At 44.2% G+C, this 22,097-nt stretch overlaps 1 protein-coding gene across 1 annotated transcript in view; it reads right to left on the reverse strand.

The window, feature by feature from the left end:
• LOC124795692 (protein kinase C-binding protein NELL2-like) overlaps positions 1–22,097 on the reverse strand; it is a 252,531-nt gene that overhangs the window by 140,295 nt on the left and 90,139 nt on the right. Inside the window, exon 6 of the mRNA XM_047259773.1 lies at positions 6,049–6,195. Within this exon, the coding sequence (XP_047115729.1) occupies positions 6,049–6,195 (147 nt within the window). The remainder of the gene's footprint in view (positions 1–6,048; positions 6,196–22,097) is intronic.

A 22,097-nucleotide genomic window follows, 5' to 3' on the forward strand; every position in this document is an offset into this window, starting at 1 on the left:
AACACAATATATGCTCCAAAACCATACTGCAAATCGACCTCAATGATATAGGTCTGTAGTTCGATGGATTACTCCTACTAACCTTCTTAAACACTGGTGCGACCTGCGCAATTTTCCAATCTGTAGGTACAGATCTATCAGTGAGCGAGTGGTTGTATATGATTGCTAATTATGGAGCTACTGTATCAGCGTGATCTGAAAGGAACCTAATCTGTATGACAATCTTGCCCGTATCAAGCGATTTGAGTTGCTTCGCAACCCCTAAGGTATCTACTTCTAAGAAACTCATGCTAGCAGCTGTTCGTGTTTCAAATTCTGGAATATTCCATTCGTCTTCCCTGGTGAAGGAATTTCGGAAAACTGCGTTCAATAACTCGTCGGTAACAGTACCATCGGCACTTCGCAGCGAAGGTATTGACTGCGTCTTGCCGCTTGTGTACTTTATATACGCCTAGAATTTCTTCGGATTTTGTACCAAAATTCGAGACAATCTAAACGTATCATGGATCAATATCACTCCAACTGTACACGCTCCACACTATTACAGAGACCCCACCTCTTGAAGACTCCACTGCTGACATGCATGGTCCATGGATTCATGAGGTTGTCTCCATACCCGTACATGTCCATACATTCGTTACAATCTGAAAGTAGACTCGTCCGACCAGGCAACATGTTTCCAGTCATCAACAGCCCCATTTCGGAGCTGACGGGCCCAGGCGAGGCGTAAATCTTGTGTCGTGCCGTCATCAAGGGTACACGAGTTATCATTCGGCTCCGAAAGCCCGTAACGATGAGGTTTCGTTGAACGGTTCGTTCGCTGACACTTGCTGATGGCCCATCATTGGAACCTGCAGCAATCTACGGAAGGGTTGCACTTCTGTCATGTTGAACGATTCCATTTAGTCGTCGTTTGTCCCGTTCTTGCAGGACCTTTTTCCGGCCGCAGTGATGTCGGAGATGTGATGACTTACAGGGTTCCTGATGTTCACGGTACACTCGTGAAATGTTCGTACGGGAAAATCCGCACTTCATCGCCACCTGTAAGATGCTGTGTCCCGTCGCTCGTGTACCTACTGTAACACCACGTTCAGACTCACTTAAATCTTGATTATCTTCCATTGTCGCAGAAGTAACCGATCTAACAACTGCGCCAGACACTACTTGTCTTACATAGGCGTTGCCGACCGCAACGCGTGTTCTGCCTGTTTAGATATCCCTGTATTTGAATACGCATGCTTATACTATTTTCTTTGGTGCTTCAGTGTATATCACTGTTGTTCTTGTTGTTGCTGTTGTGCATGTAGTGGTCTTCATTCCGGAGACTGATTTGATGCAGCTCTCCACACTACTCTACCCTGTTTCAGCCTCTTCATCTCCGGATAACTACTGCAACCCACATTCATTTGAACCTGCTTACTGTATTCATATCTCTGTCTTTACAATTCCCTCCCCCCCCCCCCCCTTCCTTCAAACCTTCACTTCTAAATAATGATTTTTGACGTCTCAGAAATTGTCCTATAAACGGAACGCATGTTTTGGTCATATTATGCCATAAATTTCTTTTCTGTACAGTTCTGTTCAGTACCACCGCATTAGTTAAGCCATCTGTCCATTTACCTTTCAGAATTCTTCTAAAGCACTAGATTTGAAAAGCTTCAGTTCTCGTCTCAACTGCTTATCGTCCATTTTTCACTTTTGTACAAGGCACCACTCCAGGCAAATGCCTTCAGACAAGACTCCCTAACACTGACATTTATATGCGATGTCAGCAAATTTCTGTTTTTCAGAAACGGTTTTCTTGCCACTGTTGTTCTTCATTTTATATCTTCCCTACTTTGTGCATCATAATTGACTTCATTATCCAAATAGAAATATTCGTCTACTGCTTTTGGTGTGGCATTTCCTAACATAATTTCCTCAACATCACCTTGTTTAATGCGAATACGTATCATTTCCCTCGTTAGAATTTTGTTGGTGTTCATCTTACATCCTCCTTTCAAGAAAATCTCCATTTTGTTCAACTGCTCTTCGATGCCTTTGTTGCCTCAAACAGACGACGGTTCTATGAACCGCAAAGCTTTTATTTCTTCCCCGTGACTTTTAATTCCCTTTCCACATTTCTCACCACGCATTCATCACAGAATTATCAGTGTAAAGATTCAATACACTCGGGAAGAGGTTTTCAGAGGCCACAATTCTGCCTTGCTTCCTTCTAATGCCCTTCGACTCTTACACATGCCATCTGGTTTCTGAACAAGTTGTAAGTAACCTTTGACTACCTTTCTCTTACTCCTGCATCCTTTACAAAGTTAAAGACTGTTTTCCAGTTTATTGTTCCATCTCCAAATCTACAGATGATATAAATGTAGATCTGCCTTTCCTTAACCTATCTTCTAAGATAAACAGTGGGCTCAGTATTGCCTTGCATTTTCCATTATTTCTCCAGAACCTGAATTGATGTTCCCAATGTCAGCCTCTATCAATTTTTCCACTGTTGTGTAAATAATTCGTGTCACATTATGAGACCATGACTTATCAGACTGATAATTAGGTACTATTCACAACTGTCAGCCCCTATTTTCTTTGGAATTGGAAATATTGCATTCTTCTTGAAGTGTGAGATTATTTAGCCTGTCTCATATATTTTGCACTCCAGGTGGAATTGTTTAATCATGGTTGTCACTCCCACGGATATCAGCAGTTGTGAATGTCGTCTACTCGAACGCCCTTGTTTCGGGTTATGCCTTACAGTGCTCTGTCGAATTCTTTTCACAATATCATATTTCGAAGTCCGTTTTTATCCACTTACCGTTTCATTTCTGATTTTTATTGTATAGCACCTCTACACATATCTTCCACCTCCTGCATTCCCTTAGTTGCTCAGTAATGATTTTTCATCCGAGCTCTCGATGTTCATGCTGTTGCTTCTCTCCAAAGGCCTATTTAAATTCCCTGTAGGTGGTACCTAATTATAAACTCTTCTACAAGCTTACACTTGTTCTCCAGATGGCAGTTATAAGAGTCGAGGGGCATGAAAGGCTAGCAGAGGTTGGGAAGGGAGTGAGACCGGGTTGTAGCCTCTCCCCGATGTTATTCAGTCTGTATATTGAGCAAGCAGTAAAGGAAACAAAAGAAAAGTTCGGTTTAGGTATTAAAATCCATGGAGAAGAAATAAAAACTTTGAGGTCCGCCGATGACATTGTGATTCTATCAGAGTCAGCAAAGAACCTGGAAGAGCAGCTGAACGGAATGGACAGTCTCTTGAAACGAGGGTATAAGATGAACATCAACAAAATCAAAACGAGGATAATGGAATGTAGTCGAATTAAGTCGGGTGATGCTGAGGGAATTAGATTAGGAAATGAGACACTTAAAGTAGTGAAGGAGTTTTGCTATTTGGGGAGCAAAATAACTGATGATGGTCGAAGTAGAGAAGATATCAAATGTAGACTGCCAATGGCAAGGAATGCATTTCTGAAGAAGAGAAATTTGTAAACGTCGAATATAGATTTAAGTGTCAGGAAGTCATTTCTGAATGTATGGAGTGTAGCCATGTATGGAAGTGAAACATGGTCGATAAATAGTTTGGACAAGAAGAGAATAGAAGCTTTCGAAATGTGGTGCTACAGAAGAATGCTGAAGATTAGATGGGTAGATCACATAACTAATGAGGAGGTATTGAATAGAACTGGGGAGAAGAAGAGTTTGTGGCACAACTTGACAAGAAGAAGGGATCGGTTGGTAGGACATGTTCTGAGGCATCAAGGGATCACCAATTTAGCATTGGAGGACAGCGAGGAGGGTAAAAACCGTAGTGGGAGACCAAGAGATGAATACACTAAGCAGATTCAGAAGGATGTAGGCTGCAGTAAGTACTGGGAGATGAAGAAGCTTGCACAGGATAGAGTAGCATGGAGAGCTGCATGAAACCAGTCTCAGGACTGAAGACCACAACAACAACAACAACAACGACCCGTGGCTCTACTCTTCATTCGATCCCTCCGAAACCCTACATTTCAGCAGGATAATGCACGGCCGCTCGTTGTAGGTCCTGTACAGGCCTTTCTGGATACAGAAAATGTTCGACTGCTGCCCTGGCCAGCACATTCTCCAAATCTCCCACCAGTTGAAAACGTCTGGTCAACGGTGGGCGAGCTACTGGCTCGTCACAATACGCCAGTCACTACCCTTGATGAACTGTGGCATGGTGTTGATGCGGCATGGGCAGCTGTACCTGTACACGCCATCCAAGCTCTGTTTGACTCAATGCCCAGGCGTATCAAGGCCGTTATTACGGCCAGAGGTGGTAGTTCTGGGTACTGATTTCTCTGGATCTATGCACCCGAATTGCGAAGAAATGTAATCACATGTCAGTTCTAGTATAATTTATTTGTCCAATTGTAATCTCCCCACGGAAAATTATCCTCTACCACGCAATAATTAATAATGGTCAACCAAATCATCCACATGTATTTACGTTTGAAAAGTATCTGATCAGATTTTTTAGTTATATATGCGCCGACAGCTCGTCGATGCCAAAGTATTTTTCTAGTACGTTTATTCTTTGGAACAACAGAGGTACAGAAATGTATGCTCCATGGTTATTATAGAGAGAGATATAGGAACAGCTTCGGAAGTATCGGTTGGAAGATTGTCGGATAGCTAAAGGAGATTTATTTACTCTTCTTCGCGCTAAAGCGAGCTAGGAAAGTTTGTGCCGCTAGCGTGATAGATAAAGAGAAAGAAAAACCTGTAAAAGAAAATTACATGAGACTTGGAACCAACAGAAAACGGAACATGTACGGAAATGGATTCAATATACAGTTTTCCTCAGAAATAAGGTTTGTGACCATTTTATTCTAGAGTGAATGACGAATGAGTTCTCTGTCTGAACCATTGATGATTGTCTGGGCCCTGTAATTAATTGGGGAGTATCAGCTGTGACGAAGAGAGCCTGCAATCTCTGAGTTTTTTGAAATCGTCCAAAAAGGCTTCGTCCACATCTGAAATTTTAGATCTGTCGTAAACTGAACGAATTTTTCAAACGATCGATTTTCCCAACTGAATGCAGCGTTTAATAATAATAACAAATGTAAAGATCTTTTCTAGCAAGCCAGCCGCTGAATATTAAGACGAAGGGCTCCACCAGAGATTCTACTAGGCTGATTTCACGTAAATAATATATTTAAACTGTACACAGATAAAGGACACAGAGAGAGAGAGAGAGAGAGAGAGAGTGAGAGAATCCTCCATTAGCATAATTGTTTCTCTGTCTTTTCACGGATCAGCCTAACTAGAAAACACGAAGCCCTGACTTTATTTTACCGATTTATGTGTGAGAGGGAAAGAGCGATAAAGGCGACACATACACTTCTGTACAGACAAAACATTACACCAAGTTAGCGGCAAGCTGCATTCACATAGACTTTCATCATTTACATAAGCAGAGTAGAATTCATTATACAATGAATACCCGTTTATCATCTGCATTTCTTCTTGGTGTAGGAATTTTAATGGCCAGTAGTGTACATTTACGTCGTACAGTTCATTCTTGGTTTTTGGATCTTTTCTCCGTCAGTGTATTTTGATACTTTCAGTGAACTATGAGATTGTCAGTACTTTTTTGGAAGTTATTAGCTGAATGGAACTACAAGATACTAATATTTTATTCGTCGTTAAAAGCAGCCCATCGCTGCTCAAGAGCTCCTCAGTTAACCATCATGTTGTCGCACAATCTGCTGGCATTTAACCTTAGCATAACATCTGGCAAATTTGTCGCTGATACTAGGGTCGCATCTTTTACGTAGGCTACTAAATTCATTTAATGGTTGAAGCAAAAGAACTGCTTTCTTCTTCCCTGTATCTATACAGGAGAGTGAGCACCAGTGATTTTAAGAAAGTAAGATATATATCTGCTGTCAACGTCATAGAGGACTGAGCTATGTTTAGACTGACCCCGGTGCTCCTTGGAGGTGGCGTGCTGCTGCTGCTGGCGCTGCCTGGGGCGCGGCGGCGGCGGCGGCGGCGGCGCGGGGCACGGCTGGCGGCTGCAGGCGCGGGTCTCCGTGCGCTCCCCGCCCGCCTCCACGCACAGCTCCAGCCGCTTGCCGTCGTCCACGCAGCGCGAGAAGCGCGACTGCGAGCCCGTGCCGCAAGAGGCGCTGCACTCGCTCCACTCGGACCACTCCACCTCTGCGGGCCAAACGTTCGCAGCGAAAACTAAAACAGGTGCCAGTTTGGAAGGTAGGAAGCGAGGTACTGCAGAAGTAAAGCTCTGAGGACGGGGTGTGAGTCGTGCTTGAGTAGCTCAGTTGGTACAGCACTTGCCCGCGAAAGGCAAACGTCCCGAGTTCGAGTCTCGGTCTGGCACACAGTTTTAATCTGCCAGGAAGTTTTTAAAACAGGTCCCTTTGTTAGTAGCAACGTTTCGAGTATTAACTGCGTAATCTTCGTGGGGAAATTGTCCTGACGATGTCCTGATGATGGTGTTGACGGTAGCACCCGAAACGCCAAGGAGTAATGGACAGTCCCGACTATAAGAAACATGACTGTTTTTAAACAGTGATGTTAACCAGTGGCGTAAGTGAGTTACGGGAAACGAGGCACTTCCCCTGGCAATCATTTCCGTCGGGATGCAGTTGTGTGACGAGTAGAAAATGTGAGAAAGGAACAACAAACATGGAGAACAGGGAGGAGAGAGAAGGTAGGAGAAACAGTAGCAGCAGAGGAAGAAGGAAAAAGTAGAGGAGCTCTAATATGGGAAGAGGGCGGTGGTTTAGACTCCGTTGAGCAACAGTTCTATACGGCCTTCCTTTTCTTGGTGCTGAGATATTTCTTTCCTGTGTTCGGCTACTAGATGCAGGTGAAATTAGTTTTTTTTTTTTTTGCTTTGGTTTTGTTTCTTAATTCTCTATGAAATAGGGATGGAAAAAACTGACAGGTTAAAACCGATATCGATATTATAGTTCTAAATAACCGGTACGTTTCGGTATTTGCTTTGTCTTGGTTATAACAGGTAATTTTTTCCATTTTTTACTTGCAAGCAGGTAGAAAAATGGAAATAACAAGTAGCCATAGCAACAGTGCTATTTTATTTTCTTTCTTAAATAAACCCGACTTAAAAAACGATCAATTTTTATTCGTGAAATTCGCATTGCTTTGAATTATTGCGTTTTATGGAAAATGGGAAAAGCCATCAGTGCTGTTTCAATAATAATGCCGACAGAAACGAGCAACAGTCACATGGCATAAAAATTGATACAGCTCTACTGAGACAGTAATATACCAATTACCATGTCGTGTGGATTATTAGATGGTACGCATGCACATGCATCTGTATTATATTAAAGTGACACCAATCCTAGTCTGAATATATCTGCGAAGTGACGCAGTAACGAACTACAATGCTGCATTTGCTTTAAAAGACTAGAAATCGGTCAGTTATTTGTAGGAAATAATTAAAGAGAAAGAAAACTGCAGTAACAGTAATAAATTAAAAACGCAACAAAAGTTAATTCATACTTTACAATAAAAAATTGTTCTATAGTCGTGTTGATCGCAATAAATGGCCTAAGGGACAATGAAGATTAAACAAAAAATGGTGAAATGTAAGCGTAGGCTTCCGCGGCCGTTGTCTTCTTCAATAAAATTCTTCAGGGTATCAGACCGCATCGTCATAATTTAAAATGCGCCAACGTTTCGGCCAGCGTTGCAGCTAGCCTTCATCAGGGCCTTACGTTAACTGCTAAATGAACACACTTGATTCCTTAAATAGCTGCACGAGAAAACCGTGTCGTTACTTGATTGGCTGTAAAGGGAGGAGGAGGAGGGGTGAAAGGTTGCTTTATTGGTGTTTCCTTTATTATCTGTCATTGGCTGAAATAGCTGTTTTCTATTGGTCTTTATATTAATCCACCCCATTGGAGGAGACGGACGAATAGCGAACAGGTGATGGCTGTGACGTCACACTGTTTCCATGCTGTCCAGAAGCCGGCTGCGGCGTCCCATTGCTCTGTGCGCTCGCGACCACTGCGGCTCTCCGCGTGTCTGCATGGGCCGCCACGGCTCTGCCGCCGCTCCGTAGCCCTGCTATTGCAGGCAGCCAAGACCTCGGAAGCTTGTACCCGTCCTCTCTATTCATGTTGGCGGGTCTTTTGGCTATTTCTATCGCCTCTCTAATCTTTCTTTTGAAAGTGAGAGCGTACAGGATAAGCGACGAAGAACATCTGAAGACAGAACTTGAACGCCTCAGGTCCATCTTCGGAACTAATGGCTATGGGAAGCAGATGATAGACAGCACCATGTCGACAAGGGAGAAGATTAATAGGGAAGAGGAGAAGGAGGCACAGAGCATTGCTGTGTTACCATATGTACAAGGGGTCACCGAACGTATTGGCAAAATTCTACGAAAAGCCGACATCAAACCAATTTTCCGAAGCAGAAACAAAATATCAGACATGCTCGGTTCTACCAAGGACGCAGTTGACAAACTACACACAGCTGGCGTGTATGAAATTGGTTGTGCGTGTGGATTAGTCTACATAGGTGAGACGGGACGTCCGATTAGCACAAGGCTCTCGGAACATGAAAGATATATCCGCCTGAAACAACACACTAAGTCAGCAGTGGCGGAACACCGAGACAAGTGCGGGAAACCAATATTTTTTCAAGAAGCCCGCGTCCTGGCGAAACAGCCTCTCACTTTCAAAAGAAAGATTAGAGAGGCGATAGAAATAGCCAAAAGACCCGCCAACATGAATAGAGAGGACGGGTACAAGCTTCCGAGGTCTTGGCTGCCTGCAATAGCAGGGCTACGGAGCGGCGGCAGAGCCGTGGCGGCCCATGCAGACACGCGGAGAGCCGCAGTGGTCGCGAGCGCACAGAGCAATGGGACGCCGCAGCCGGCTTCTGGACAGCATGGAAACAGTGTGACGTCACAGCCATCACCTGTTCGCTATTCGTCCGTCTCCTCCAATAGGGTGGATTAATATAAAGACCAATAGAAAACAGCTATTTCAGCCAATGACAGATAATAAAGGAAACACCAATAAAGCAACCTTTCACCCCTCCTCCTCCTCCCTTTACAGCCAATCAAGTAACGACACGGTTTTCTCGTGCAGCTATTTAAGGAATCAAGTGTGTTCATTTAGCAGTTAACGTAAGGCCCTGATGAAGGCTAGCTGCAACGCTGGCCGAAACGTTGGCGCATTTTAAATTATGACGATGCGGTCTGATACCCTGAAGAATTTTATTGAAGAAAAAATGGTGAGATGGGCGAGGGTGGTAAAGGTGGAGGGGTGCGCCGTCGAATTAGCCCTGGGTCTGTGTATAGCCATTAGAAAGGACATACTAACATGAAAAATAGAGTTCTTCAGGTTCAGATTTCATCCTTTCGCACTGGATTTTCCAATGCTCAAATAGTGATAAAACTCACGTTTACAACATGGTTTTTGAGTAGATTTTCAAAAGTTAAAGTCGCTGTGAGAATACTGATTTTTTGTAGTATTCATCAACATTCCACTTCGAGAAACCAGCGAGCGGTGGATGGACTAAGGCTTCTTTTATTGAAATTTATATTTAGAATTGAGTAGAGTGAGTGAAAATTTTTCTATTTTTGTTCGATTTCTATGTTTAACACGGGAAATAATAAGCTTAGAAAACAGAAAATCGTTTACTTCAGAAACCGGTTATTTTGAGCGGTTTTAAAAGTTAGGTTAAACTGACGTAGGAAAAAAAGAACCAGTACAATCGTAAACCGGCTGTTTCAGCGATAATCGCCAGTGAGAAACTATTTGGGATACAGTTTCAGTGCAACTTTGTGTTGAGTTCTTCTATGCTTCTTTATTGTATCATACAAAAAGAATTATTGTATCGTATTGTATGTTAACCGGAGGCCTAGAAACGACGGAGAGGCTCCGTCCCCGCCGCAGCCGCAGTGGTCCACAACCCCACGACGACTGCCGCAGTCCACTTCACCCTTCCGCCGGCCCACACCGAACCCAGGGTTATTGTGGGGTTCGGTTCCTGGTAGACCCCCCAGGGAACGTCTCACACCAGACGAGTGTAACCGCTATGTTTGCGTGGTAGAGTAATAATGTTGGTGTACGCGTACGTGGAGAACTTGTTTGCGCAGCAATCGCCGACATAGTGTAACTGAGGTGGGATAGGGTGAACCAGCCCGCATTCGCCGAGGCAGATGGAAAACCGCCTAAAACCCATCCACAGACTGGCCGGATCACCGGACCTGGACACAAATCCGCTGGGCGGATTCGTGCCGGGGACCAGGCGCACCTTGCCGCCCGGAAATCCGTGCGTTAGGCCGCACGGCCAACCGGGCGGGCTAAAAGAATTATTAATATTGAAGCTTTAAATTTGTTCTATAGTCGTGCTGATCGCAATGAATGGCCTAAGTGACAATGAAGGTTTAACAATAAATGGTGAGATGGGCGAGGGTGGTAACAGAGGGGCAGGAAGGTGCGTAGTCGATGTTGTCCTAGGTAGCAATTATCACTGAGGTTCAAAAAAACTGTGTGTGAATTCTTAAGGGACCAAACTGCTGAGGTCATCGGTCCCTAGACTTACACACTGCTTGATTACCTTAAGCTAACTTATGCTAAGAACAACACACATACATCCATGCCCGAGGGAGAACTCGAACTTCCAGCGGGAGGGGCGGCACAGTTCGTGACATGTCGCCTCATACCGCGCGGCACCTCCGCGTGGCGACACTGAGGTCAACACGTAAAATACAACAGAGGTTCTTAAATGAAACAGTCTACGATCGCACATAATTTGTTAAATTTTAAAATTTATTCGTCAGGTGATTAGTATCGATCGTGGTACCATCATCATCAGACCAGTAGAACTCCATGACGGCGGCTGGAGAGAGTGGAGAGGATCAGTCTGCTATGTAGCAACAATAAACATAAGCAATGTTTTTATTTTAAAAAGTTGTATCCTGATTTTTGATCGGTGCTACCCAGGAATAATGTTCCAAAAGATACATAAAATGCCAATAATTAACTGCACGGTAATTTACTCCTAACAATAACAGATGCATAAAATTTTATTTTGTGACGATAATATCCTCGGCATAGACTCTTAAAACAAATCAAAATAACTTGTAAAATAGTCAAAACTACATTCGTATATAGGCCCTAAAATACAACATAAATGCAACGTGAGCCTTATATTTCATTAAATGTAAATACATTTACAAGTGGAAACTTCCGATTTCAAACAAGATCTGCCTCACGTAAACGGTTGTTGGCAGATTTAGGAGGACTATAATATCTGACGCACCGGTTCTTTGCTGAATATCTTCCCAACTGTTGGATAATGCACATTCCCTGTAACAGTATAATTATTTCTAAAACAGTACTCATGTAGGCCTACGACAGACAATTCATGCCAATAACAAATCATTGCTGCACAGAAGAGGTGCACTTTGGCGGCAGTCTTCCTACTTTAGTATTTAAATAAGTTATGGACTGGCTGCATGTATGATTAACGTAACAGTTAGGGCCTACGAAACTGAATCTATATGTACACTGCGCAACACAATTAAAAGGTCACTTTTTCAAAACCCCATAACTGTCTCCAGTACGACGCATTATTTTGAAACTTGGGTCAAAGATGCCTATAACCTTCCTCCGTAGTATACTTAGATGGATGTCCGAAAGAACAGACACCATTGATGACCTGCAGCCATCTAGAACGAAATTGGAATTATATATTCATATCTCCAGCTGCTGACGGGCGTTGATATATATCAACGGGGACGGGTAAAAATGTGTGCCCTGGCCGAGACTCGAATCCGGGTTCTCCTGCTTACATGGCAGACGCTCTATCCATCTGGGCCACGGAGTGCACAAAGGATGGTGCGACAGCAGGGATTGTCTCGCGCTTGCCTCCCACGAGACCCACAGTTGCACCTTATATGTCCACACACTACATTCGTAGTGTCCCTATCTTCTTCTTCTTCTTTTGCTACTGCCTTGATCCCGCATTCTGAGCAGGGTCGGCAGGGGGAAGTACAGATTTGGCATGGTTAATTTTTAAGGGGTGGCCGGATGCCCTTCCTGACGCCACCCCATACCGCCCAGGATGGAAGTAGTGTACCCCAGCTGTCTTCGTCTAGTGTAAATCGTGAAATAGTGTGAATGTGTTGCAAACGTTTGCGAGTCGTGAAACAGAGGCGGGACGTGGGGACCAGCCCGGTAGTCACCTAATAGGATGTGGAAAACCGCCTAAAAACCACATCCACGCTGGTCGGCACACCGGCCGTCGTCGTTAATCCGCCGGGAGGATTCGATCTGGGGCCGGCGCACTTCCCCGCGTCCAGGAAGCAGCACGTTAGCGCTCTCGGCTACCCTGGCGGGTGAAGTGCCCATATCCACACACTCATTAGTCGTGGAAGACATTCTTACCAAGTCCCGTAAGAGATCGGGTAATAGGTGTGCATCTGCACAGAAAAGGAAGATCATGGCCGGTATTGTTGGAACTATATACTTACATTGATATGGTGTCTGATCTTCATGTCCGAAAGAACACTATCCTCTGTGCCCTCGGTGGCTCAGATGGATAAAGCGTCTGCCTTGTAAGGAGGATATCCCGGGTTCGATTCCCGGTAGGGGCACACATTTCCACCTGTGCCCATTGATATATATCAACGCCCGTCAGCAGCTGAAAGTATTAATATATAATTCTAATTCCTCCGTAGTGGTGCAAAACCGTGGCGCCCACCGACGTCACCCTCGGAGTCGGCCACGCCGCATACATCAGTGGTGTCGTCACTAAAGAAAAAAAAGACCATACCTCAAAAGTTCATATGACGTGTAAGGAGGTTAACGATATCGCATCGGCATGAAGTTTCACTACAATTCTGCCCAATGCCACCATGAACGTGTCACACTATTGGAAGGCCGGCATACCCCCTCTTTCCCACATTTCACACCTTCTCTTGTCGCCTCTGCGATGGAGGCCAAACTCACGACCCCTAGCACTGAAATCACGCGGTTTTCTTATGGGTGGCCCAGCAAAACACTTCAGACACACCACCACTCAGTAATGACACTAAAAGACATCAGGGAATGGAATAAAGGGCGTCAACGAATCCACGCCTCTCCCTGTGGCGTTGATTCCACAAAAATCGCGGTCGAGATTCACAGCTCGCAGCGCAGCGAGCAACAGGACGAAGCTCTTGAAAGTTTTGACACTGCTGACACCCCAGGACATTGGAACCCTTCTCTAAGAACATCGTGGGGCTGCAACCCCATTGAACGTGATCTCACCGCTTTCGAGTGTAACGCGAACGCTGTCTTTGCTCACGTGTACTACGTCGGAACGCTAGGGACCGTTCAAAACGATACGAAGAACACTGTCCTAAGCAGCAAAGGTTGTTTAGGCTTCTTCAGCCCTCCTGTGTTACGTACCCCTGGGCGTGATCATATAAGAGGGAGGGGAAGTCATCGACACATTCACACATGCGTATAGCCGCGCGGGATTAGCCGAGCGGTCTTTGGGCGCTGCAGTCATGGACTGTGCGGCTGGTCCCGGCGGAGGTTCAAGTCCTCCCTCGGGCATGGGTGTGTTTTTGTCCTTAGGATAATTTGGGTTAAGTAGTGTGTAACCTTAGGGACTGATGATCTTAGAAGTTAAGTCCCATAAGATTTCACACACATTTGAACATTTCTGAATACATGCGTATACAAAACTTCAAAGGGTCCTTCTAAAACCGCCCCCACACTCCCCAGTTTGGCAACAGCCTCGGTGCCTTGCACGTATCTTTGTTGGGCAATTTAAAGATATCTATCCACAAAGACAGCGACTTACTGATCCCTAGGTGCCTGTGTGACCGGCAGCCACTTTTACAAAAATGTTTCAAATGGCTCTGAGCACTATGCGACTTAACTTCTGAGGTCATCAGTCACCTAGAACTTAGAACTAATTAAACCTAAGTAACCTAAGGACATGACACACATCCATGCCCGAGGCAGGATTCGAACCTGCGACCGTAGCGGTAGCTTGGTTCCAGACTCTAGCACCTAGAGCTGCACGGCCACTCCGGCCGGCCCACTTTTACACCTCTCTGCTGAGCGCACTACGTTACTGAAGTAGCGCCTAGTGGACGTGCGAAATATCTGACGCCTGTCTAAAGTGATGCCTTTCACACCAGTGCCTAGGGATAAGTGAATGATTCTCTCTATACAGAGATATTTTTAAAGTATTCGACAAAGGTAAGCTGTTTGTACCGAGGTTGTTGCCGATATGAGAGGTCTCAGAGTGACTCTTTGCCGTTTTATCCTGGCGTGTGTCAAAATCTCATATCCCTCCCCACTCTTCGTCAAGCCTCCGTGATCACGCCACGGGAGGGCGCGAAACAGGAGAGCTGAAGAAGCCCAAACACCTCTGCTGCTTCCGATTACGTGCAAATTTCGTCGAATGGTTTTGAACAGTCCACAGAGATTCCACTACGAACACAAGGCCCGCCCGGTTGGCCGTGCGGTCTAACGCACTGCTTTCCGGGCGGGAAGGAGCTCCGATACCCGGCACGAATCCGCCCGGCGGATTTGTGTCGAGGTCCGGTGAGCCGGCCAGTCTGTGGATGGTTTTTAGGCAGTTTTCCATCCGCCTCGGCGAATGCGGGCTAGTTCCCCTTATTCCGCCTCAGTTACACTATGTCGGCGATTGCTGCGCAAAACAAGTTCTTCACGTACGCGTACACCACCATTACTCTAACACGCAAACATAGGGGTTGCACTCATCTGGTTCGAGACGTTTCCTGGGGGGTCCACCGGGGGCCGAACCGCACAATAACCCTGGGTTCGGTGTGGGGTGGCGGAGGGGTGAAGTGGACTGCGATAGTCGTCGTGGGGTTGCGGACCACTGCGGCTGCGGCGGGGACGGAGCCTCTCCGTCGTTTCTTGGTCCCCGGTTAACATAACATAACATAACATAACGTACACAAGAGCAAAGATTGCGGTAGTGCTACGCTCCAAAGAGGCGTGGTAACATTCAGTGGCGCTGGAAGCTCAGGATGTCCTTAAAGAAGGATTGAATAGTCCGTGATTTGTCAACAGTGTGTCGTTCTGTTGCTCATCGCTCTAGGAAGTGCTGTTTTGGACCGCGAAAATTTGTGGAAATTAACGCTACAGAGGAAGATGCAGTTTGCCGCTTTTCCTGTTATCCTCTGAGGGATTTTTTTTTGTAGATTCTGAGCAGCGGTGTGTCAGAAATGTTTTCCTGTGCCACCCGTAAGTAAACAGCGTGATTTCAATGCTGGGCGTCGCAGTTAAGACCTCTCTCTCAGAGGTGCCAACGGAAGGGTGAAACGTCTGTTCAAATGGTTCAAATGGCTCTGAGCACTATGGGACTTAACTGCTGAGGTCATCAGTCACCTAGAACTTAGAACTACTTAAACCTAACTAACCTAAGGACATCACACACATCCATGCCCGATGCAGGATTCAAACCTGCGATCGTAGCGGTCGCGCGGTTCCAGACTGAAGCGCCTAGAAACGTCTGTAAGTTGGTAAATAATCATTAAAGGGACAGCCCGGATTGTTTAATTAATTGAGAACTTTCAAAATTGCAGTGCGTCAGCAATAGTGAATAATTTAATGATTATAAAGAATCCGCCTCGATTGTTTAATTAAATATTGCATTTAATGATGATTCAGTGAATCTATCTCGCAAACAGTCAATAATGATTCAATGAATGTATTTCGCAGACATTTAATGATGATTGAGTGACTCTATTTCGCAACGGATAACGCAAAGGGCAGGACGCAACTAACCAAAGAACCTACTTAACTGAGATCATCTGCACCACTATCAGACACAATGTATTCCATTATGCGACGTTTTTTTCATTACTTCCTGATTTCATATTACTACGAGTGCTCATTTCAGGATTACGTGTAATTGGTACGAGACACGGGGTGGAATTATTGTTGTATACACGTAAGATTGTCACTGAAATATCACTTTCATTGAGCTACTCTCAATTCCACACACATCAACTTTCATTTAGTTCTAATCTAAATGGTCTTTTAATTCAGTGATATGGATGCGATGGGGCGATATGACAGATTGCTCTTGGGGTAACATAATCATGCCACACACGGACTAAGTAACGACAACTATTTTAAGATAATGTATTCAAAACGAATTTCGGGGCCCCCTCCGATTTTGTTGGGGGGAACAACATAGCGCACTAGGATATGATCTGATAGTCGAGGGTCGTGTGGTGTGCAAGCAGAAACAAGTAAGCACAGTTAATATACAAAAATGACGTATATTTTGTTAGATCCGTCACAAGAACACTCGCAAGACCTACACGGAACTTCTACAATAACATCGTATACGATGATGAACCAACCACCCCACTTTATTAACACCTTGTCATTGCAAATAAAAGTACTCACCATCTCTGATCGTTCTTAGGTAGTTCAAATCTTCACACGAAACACACTCAATCCCTACTCTGTGTTTCCACAAGAACGATCGTTTAATTCATCGATTGTGCAGCCAAGTCCACATGGGAGCTTGGAAACCAATGGTTACAAGTTACTCATCATTTGTAATCGTTCTTGTATTTTATGTTACAACTCCACACCAAATCCTAACTGAATTTAATTTAGGATGATGGTGGCCGTTTCTCATAACAGCACAGTTGATAGCTTGGAGACAGAGACCAACAAATAAATAAAAAAAAAAAAGTCCCACGAAAAATTCGTTAAATATTTGACACCATTCACGCGCCTAATTATAAACTGAAAATACAATAATGAAACGGTTACTCTTTATCACACGGTTACGACCACATGGGTAAAGGTTGCACATAGGGAGCAACCCATGCTACCAACAAAAATCTAACTATTTCTGGAAATTAATAAAATAATTAATAGCTCTCTGAGAAATCAACTGAAAAACTATTGTGGATGCTGATGGCACCGTAGGTTTAATAACTTAAAACTAGATTAAAAAGCTCTCCACGCTCAAGCTAGAATCGTGAATTCTAACTATCCGGTATACTCGGAAAACAATTCAAAAATGTGATCGCAATGTAAGACTAACTGTGAAAATGCTGGAAAACAACGAATTAGTGAATTAATCTATGATATACCTCATCCTATTGTTAAATTAGCGAACTGATGGAAGGAGACCAGCACAGGTTCCTTCAATACTGCCGGCCGAAGTGGCCGAGCGGTTCTAGGCGCTACAGTCTGGAACCGCGCGACCGCTATGGTCGCAGGTTCGAATCCTGCCTCGGGCATGGATGTGTGTGATGTCCTTGGGTTAGTTAGGTTTAAGTAGTTCTAAGTTCTAGGGAACTGATGACCTCAGAAGTTAAGTCCCATGGTGCTCAGAGCCATTTAAACCAACCTTCCATACTCCCAGCCACCCGAAAAGTATGGCGGAGCGTCCTTAACGGTCACTCTACTCATCCCCGAAGGGTTGGAGAAGACTTGCGTCCAATACCCTTATACCTTTCTACTAGTGGTGCATCTTTTGGCACAAAACCAAGCGAAACCTGCATCTTTCCATTATATCTGTCCTATTCATAGAATCACGCAGAAAACATTCATTCTGACAGTTAAGAGCAACATAAGAGGAATGGGAAGAAAATATGCATTAATAGATGATGAAATAAACACAGTGGGGTCTACCTCTCCAGAAGAGCTTCTCGGTACCAGAGCAAATAGTTACGAAGACCAATTTGTCATTATTGACAAAAGGAATTCTGGGTACCTTGAGATAACGTAATTGGACGGAACAACCAGCTACGTCTCAGTACAGATATCGATACATCTACATCTACATCTATACTCCGCAAGCCACATGACGGTGTGTGGTGGAGGGTACTTTGAGTACCTCTGTCGGTTCTCCTTTCTATTCCAGTCTCGTATTGTTCGTGGAAAGAAAAATTGTCGATATGCCTCTGTGGGGGCTCTAATCTCTCTGATTTTATCCTCATGGTCTGTTCGTGAGATATTCATAGGAGAGAGCAATATATTGCTTGACTCCTCGGTGAAAGTATGTTCCCGAAACTTCAACAAAAGCCCGTACCGAGCAACTGAACGTCTTTCTTGCAGAGTCTTCCACTGGAGTTTATCTATCATCTCCGTAACGCTTTTGCGGTTACTAAATGTTCCTGTAACGAAGCGCGCTGCTCTCCGTTGGATCTTCTCTATTTCTTCTATCAACCCTATCTGGTACGGATCCCACACCGGTGAGCTTCATTCAAGCAGTGGGCGAACAAGCGTACTGTAATCTACTTCCTTTGTTTCCGGATTGCATTTCCTTAGGATTCTGGCATCTGCTTTACCGACGATTAATTTTATATGGTCATTCCTTTTTAAATCGCTCCCAATGTCTACTCCCAGATAATTTATGAAATTAACGGCTTCCAGTTGCTGACATGCTATATTGTAGCTAAGTGGTAAAGGATCTTTCTTTCTGTGTATTCGCAGCACATTACACTTGTCTACATTGAGATTCAACTGCCATTTCCTGCACCATGCGTCAATTCGCTACAGATCCTCCTGAATTTCAGTATAATTTTCCATTGTTACGACCTCTCGATGTACTACAGCATCATCCGCAAAAAGCCTCACTGAACTTCCGATGCTATCCACTAGGTCATTTATATATATTGTGAATGAGTGTCGAGTCTTAGTGTGACACTTCTCTACGGAACCGGCGCCCACAGTTGGAGCTGCGGTGCCACAGTATTAGAATATAGGCACGTGCAGGGGGTTAGAGGAAGTCTGCAGAGTGAGTCGCAGGTGCAGAGTACGCAATTGCGAATCGGAATGCCAAAAATTGGTGTGAACCTCAGTAATTGTTCATTCACATTAGTTTAGTATGAAATGATGTGACATATAATATTTTACAATGACCGGATTGTGTTAGAAAAGCAATGGCTAACTCGAGTGGAGTTGTGGAATCGTGTGAATGCTAAAGTATTGTCTACGAACATAAGATATCGTAGGGACGATCTCTATGAACTTAAAATACAATTAAGATTCATTGTCTGGTACAAAGTAACTCCAGTGGAACAGTGGAATCGTGTGAATGTTGATGTACTGCGTATAAACTTAAGATACGGTGGGGATGTTTTCTGTGAACTGAGAGTGCAATAAATATTCACGCTCTAGTGCAAACTGTTTCTGTTTTCAAGAAACCTTTAAAACAATTTTCTATGTGTTACTGCCCAGGTCATGTAAAGCAGTGAGACTTTGATGGGGAATGTCTCAGTGCATGTTTAGCAACTTTACTACCGTGATAAATGTACCTTGGAAGTGAATCTAACCTCAAAAGCTGTGGCGATTAAGGGTCCCACACCAAATCACTATCACAGCAGATTTAAGAAACCAGTATTCGGGAATCAACGTTAACCTAAAACCGTAAAGGGAATTTACAGGTTGCTTCTGCATCTTCGGATGCAACCACTACGAAGAAACAGTTACAACGCACTCATTGAACAGAGCAGAAGTGTTTCATTCTTAGGATGAGATCGCTATAAGGAAAACGAACGTTACAAATTGATTACTGCACTCAAAAACACGGAACTAAAAAGTGTGCGGATGCAACAAGTACGAAGAATGAAGAAATAAGAGGCTAGATGAACACACACTGAAAAAGGATGTGTGATATCGCAGCGTGCGGCAGACACCGGCAGCGGAAAACGACAGATCTGTGGATCGCAAGTGCTGTAGGAGAGGAATTAGAATTGCTACGGTAGGTGAGTATATGAAATGTTGCAGTAGGCGATAGAAATGCCTGAGTTGCGTACAACGAAACTTCGTATAGTGAGGCCTTTAAGTTGCGTCTGTTGCGTAATAGATCTGACTTGTGTATATGAGGATAAAGTAGCAAAATGGAATTATTAATACCGAGAGGTGACATCAAGTAAGTGAACTTTTCAAATTGGGAATTTCCGAATATGCAATTTAAACAATAAATTTCCGATAGCAAATAGCACGATGGACGCAAGTGCAGGAAACGTGGCAACACCGCAAACAATAAGGTGAGAGGAAGTAGGGGAAAGACAAGATGCAGTTATGCAGAACAGACAAAGACGGGCTTAGCAAATAAGTTCAGTTTGATAAATAGACTGCCCGAAAAAAATTAGCACACCCTTTTACAGGTTTACAGTTCACTCAGGTTTTATTGTTGCAAAAGTGCATATGAGGACATTAAATAATTATATTTACAGATCAACAGCACAAGCGGTTCTGAGGTACCAGATATGGACCTATGCTGAAACACCCATATTAGTACGTGATGTAGTCTCCACAGGCTGCAATGCCAATGGCGAATACTCTCTTAGGATACATAATGCCACGAATGCTCGACCTTTTCACGTAGTTCCGTAAGAGTTGCTGGTTGATGAGTCGCATGAGTCGTCCCATCATACACCACACGTACTGGATTGGACGCAAGTACAGAGGTCTTCCTGGCCAGGGAAGTTGGTGTACATCTTGCAGAGCACATTGAGTTTCATAAGTAGTGTGTGGGCGAGCATGACCCTGTTGGAATAATACGTCACCTACCTATTTACAAAATAGCAAAAGAACAGATCCAACATCATGCTGCATGTATTGAGAGATGGTTAGTGTCTGTCCCCTCCAGAAACACCAGAGGTGAATTACAGCTGCAATTTATCGAACACCAGACCTTGAAGCCTGGGGTGAAGGCTGTGTGTCTTGGAAGAATGCACTCTACGAGAAAGCGCTCACTTCGTCTACGTCATACGCGCAAACAGTCATGTGCTTTCATTGCTGAAGACCGCGACGCGCCATTCCATCTTCCAAGTGATCATCTGACGCCCCCCTTCGAGCCACGCACGTCGATGCTGTGGCGTGACTAGATTTGAGGCGTGCGTGCCTATAGTCCCAGTGCTAAAAACCGGTTCACAACTATTCTTGTCGACACGTCTGGGTTCACAAGCCCTCTTACCCGTGCTGTGATGGCAGCACAATCTGCCACTGCTGCCATAACAGTACGACTAACCTGGCGGGTGCGTACGCGGAGTGACCGTCTACTGGTGTTAGAATGGTAATGTCGTCGCTGATACCAGCACCGCTGCACAACTGATACAGCAAACTTGTACGGCAGTTCTCTTTAAGGGCCATCCCGCCACTCGGAAGACCACAATTTGACCTTTCGAAACTCGCTCAGTTGGCCGTAGGAAGCAGAAGTGCGTCTCCTAGGCATAGATGCGCGCTTGCTTCACACGTTTGCACAACAGTGAGCCTTCTTTCCGGCCGTGAGCTTTCCCTATAAAAAAATAGACATACATGGTGCTCTGGAAGGTGTACCAATAATCTAAGTGTTGGCGAATGACGTTAATACCATTATCAGCACATTTAATATACCCCAGGTGTCATATGTTGTCATCGGATCAAAATCGACGTCATCTTTCTAGGTGTACTAATCTCTTTTCCGACAGCGTATGAGTGCACCAAATGTATTTTCAGAGAGGATTAAGGAGCAAGAGATATAATTAGAAAAATTTTCCGGTAGACAAGAAATTGATGCAAAAGAAATGAAGTCGTCAAAGAATAGGCCAGATAGCAACAAGAAAAAGTTGAAGTGTAGAAAGATGAGAGGAAAATTAAAGGACTGAGAGTGAAGATGAAATATGGAATTCGAACAACTGTCACGAAAAATCAAAGACTGAGTTTTGAGGAAACGTTCAAAACGTGGAAATTAGAAGAGGAAAGAAAATACTTACAAGAATAACAGAAAACTAACAATGAAATAATTTCACTGTCATAAATAGAAGCCGCCTGAAAAGATATTGCAGAGAAAGGTAGCACAGAAATAATGATGCAGTAAACTATTGAAATGCTAGACGACGTATCCTTATGTATAATACAAGCAGAACAAAACACGGACATCGCCAGCCAAGTTGTACAGGAAGAGGAAGAGACAGCGGAAAAACGTGTGAAAAAAGATAGTAGACTGTAAATTACTCTGGAAGCAGTTTTCCTTGAAGGACAAGCTGCAGTTATTGCCAGAAACGACCGTCGAATAGGATTCATACGGAGCCAGTGCTGATCAATAAAGTGTAAAAATATAAG

The sequence above is a fragment of the Schistocerca piceifrons genome, chromosome 4 (assembly GCF_021461385.2).
Source record: "Schistocerca piceifrons isolate TAMUIC-IGC-003096 chromosome 4, iqSchPice1.1, whole genome shotgun sequence".
Lineage (NCBI taxonomy): Eukaryota > Metazoa > Arthropoda > Insecta > Orthoptera > Acrididae > Schistocerca > Schistocerca piceifrons.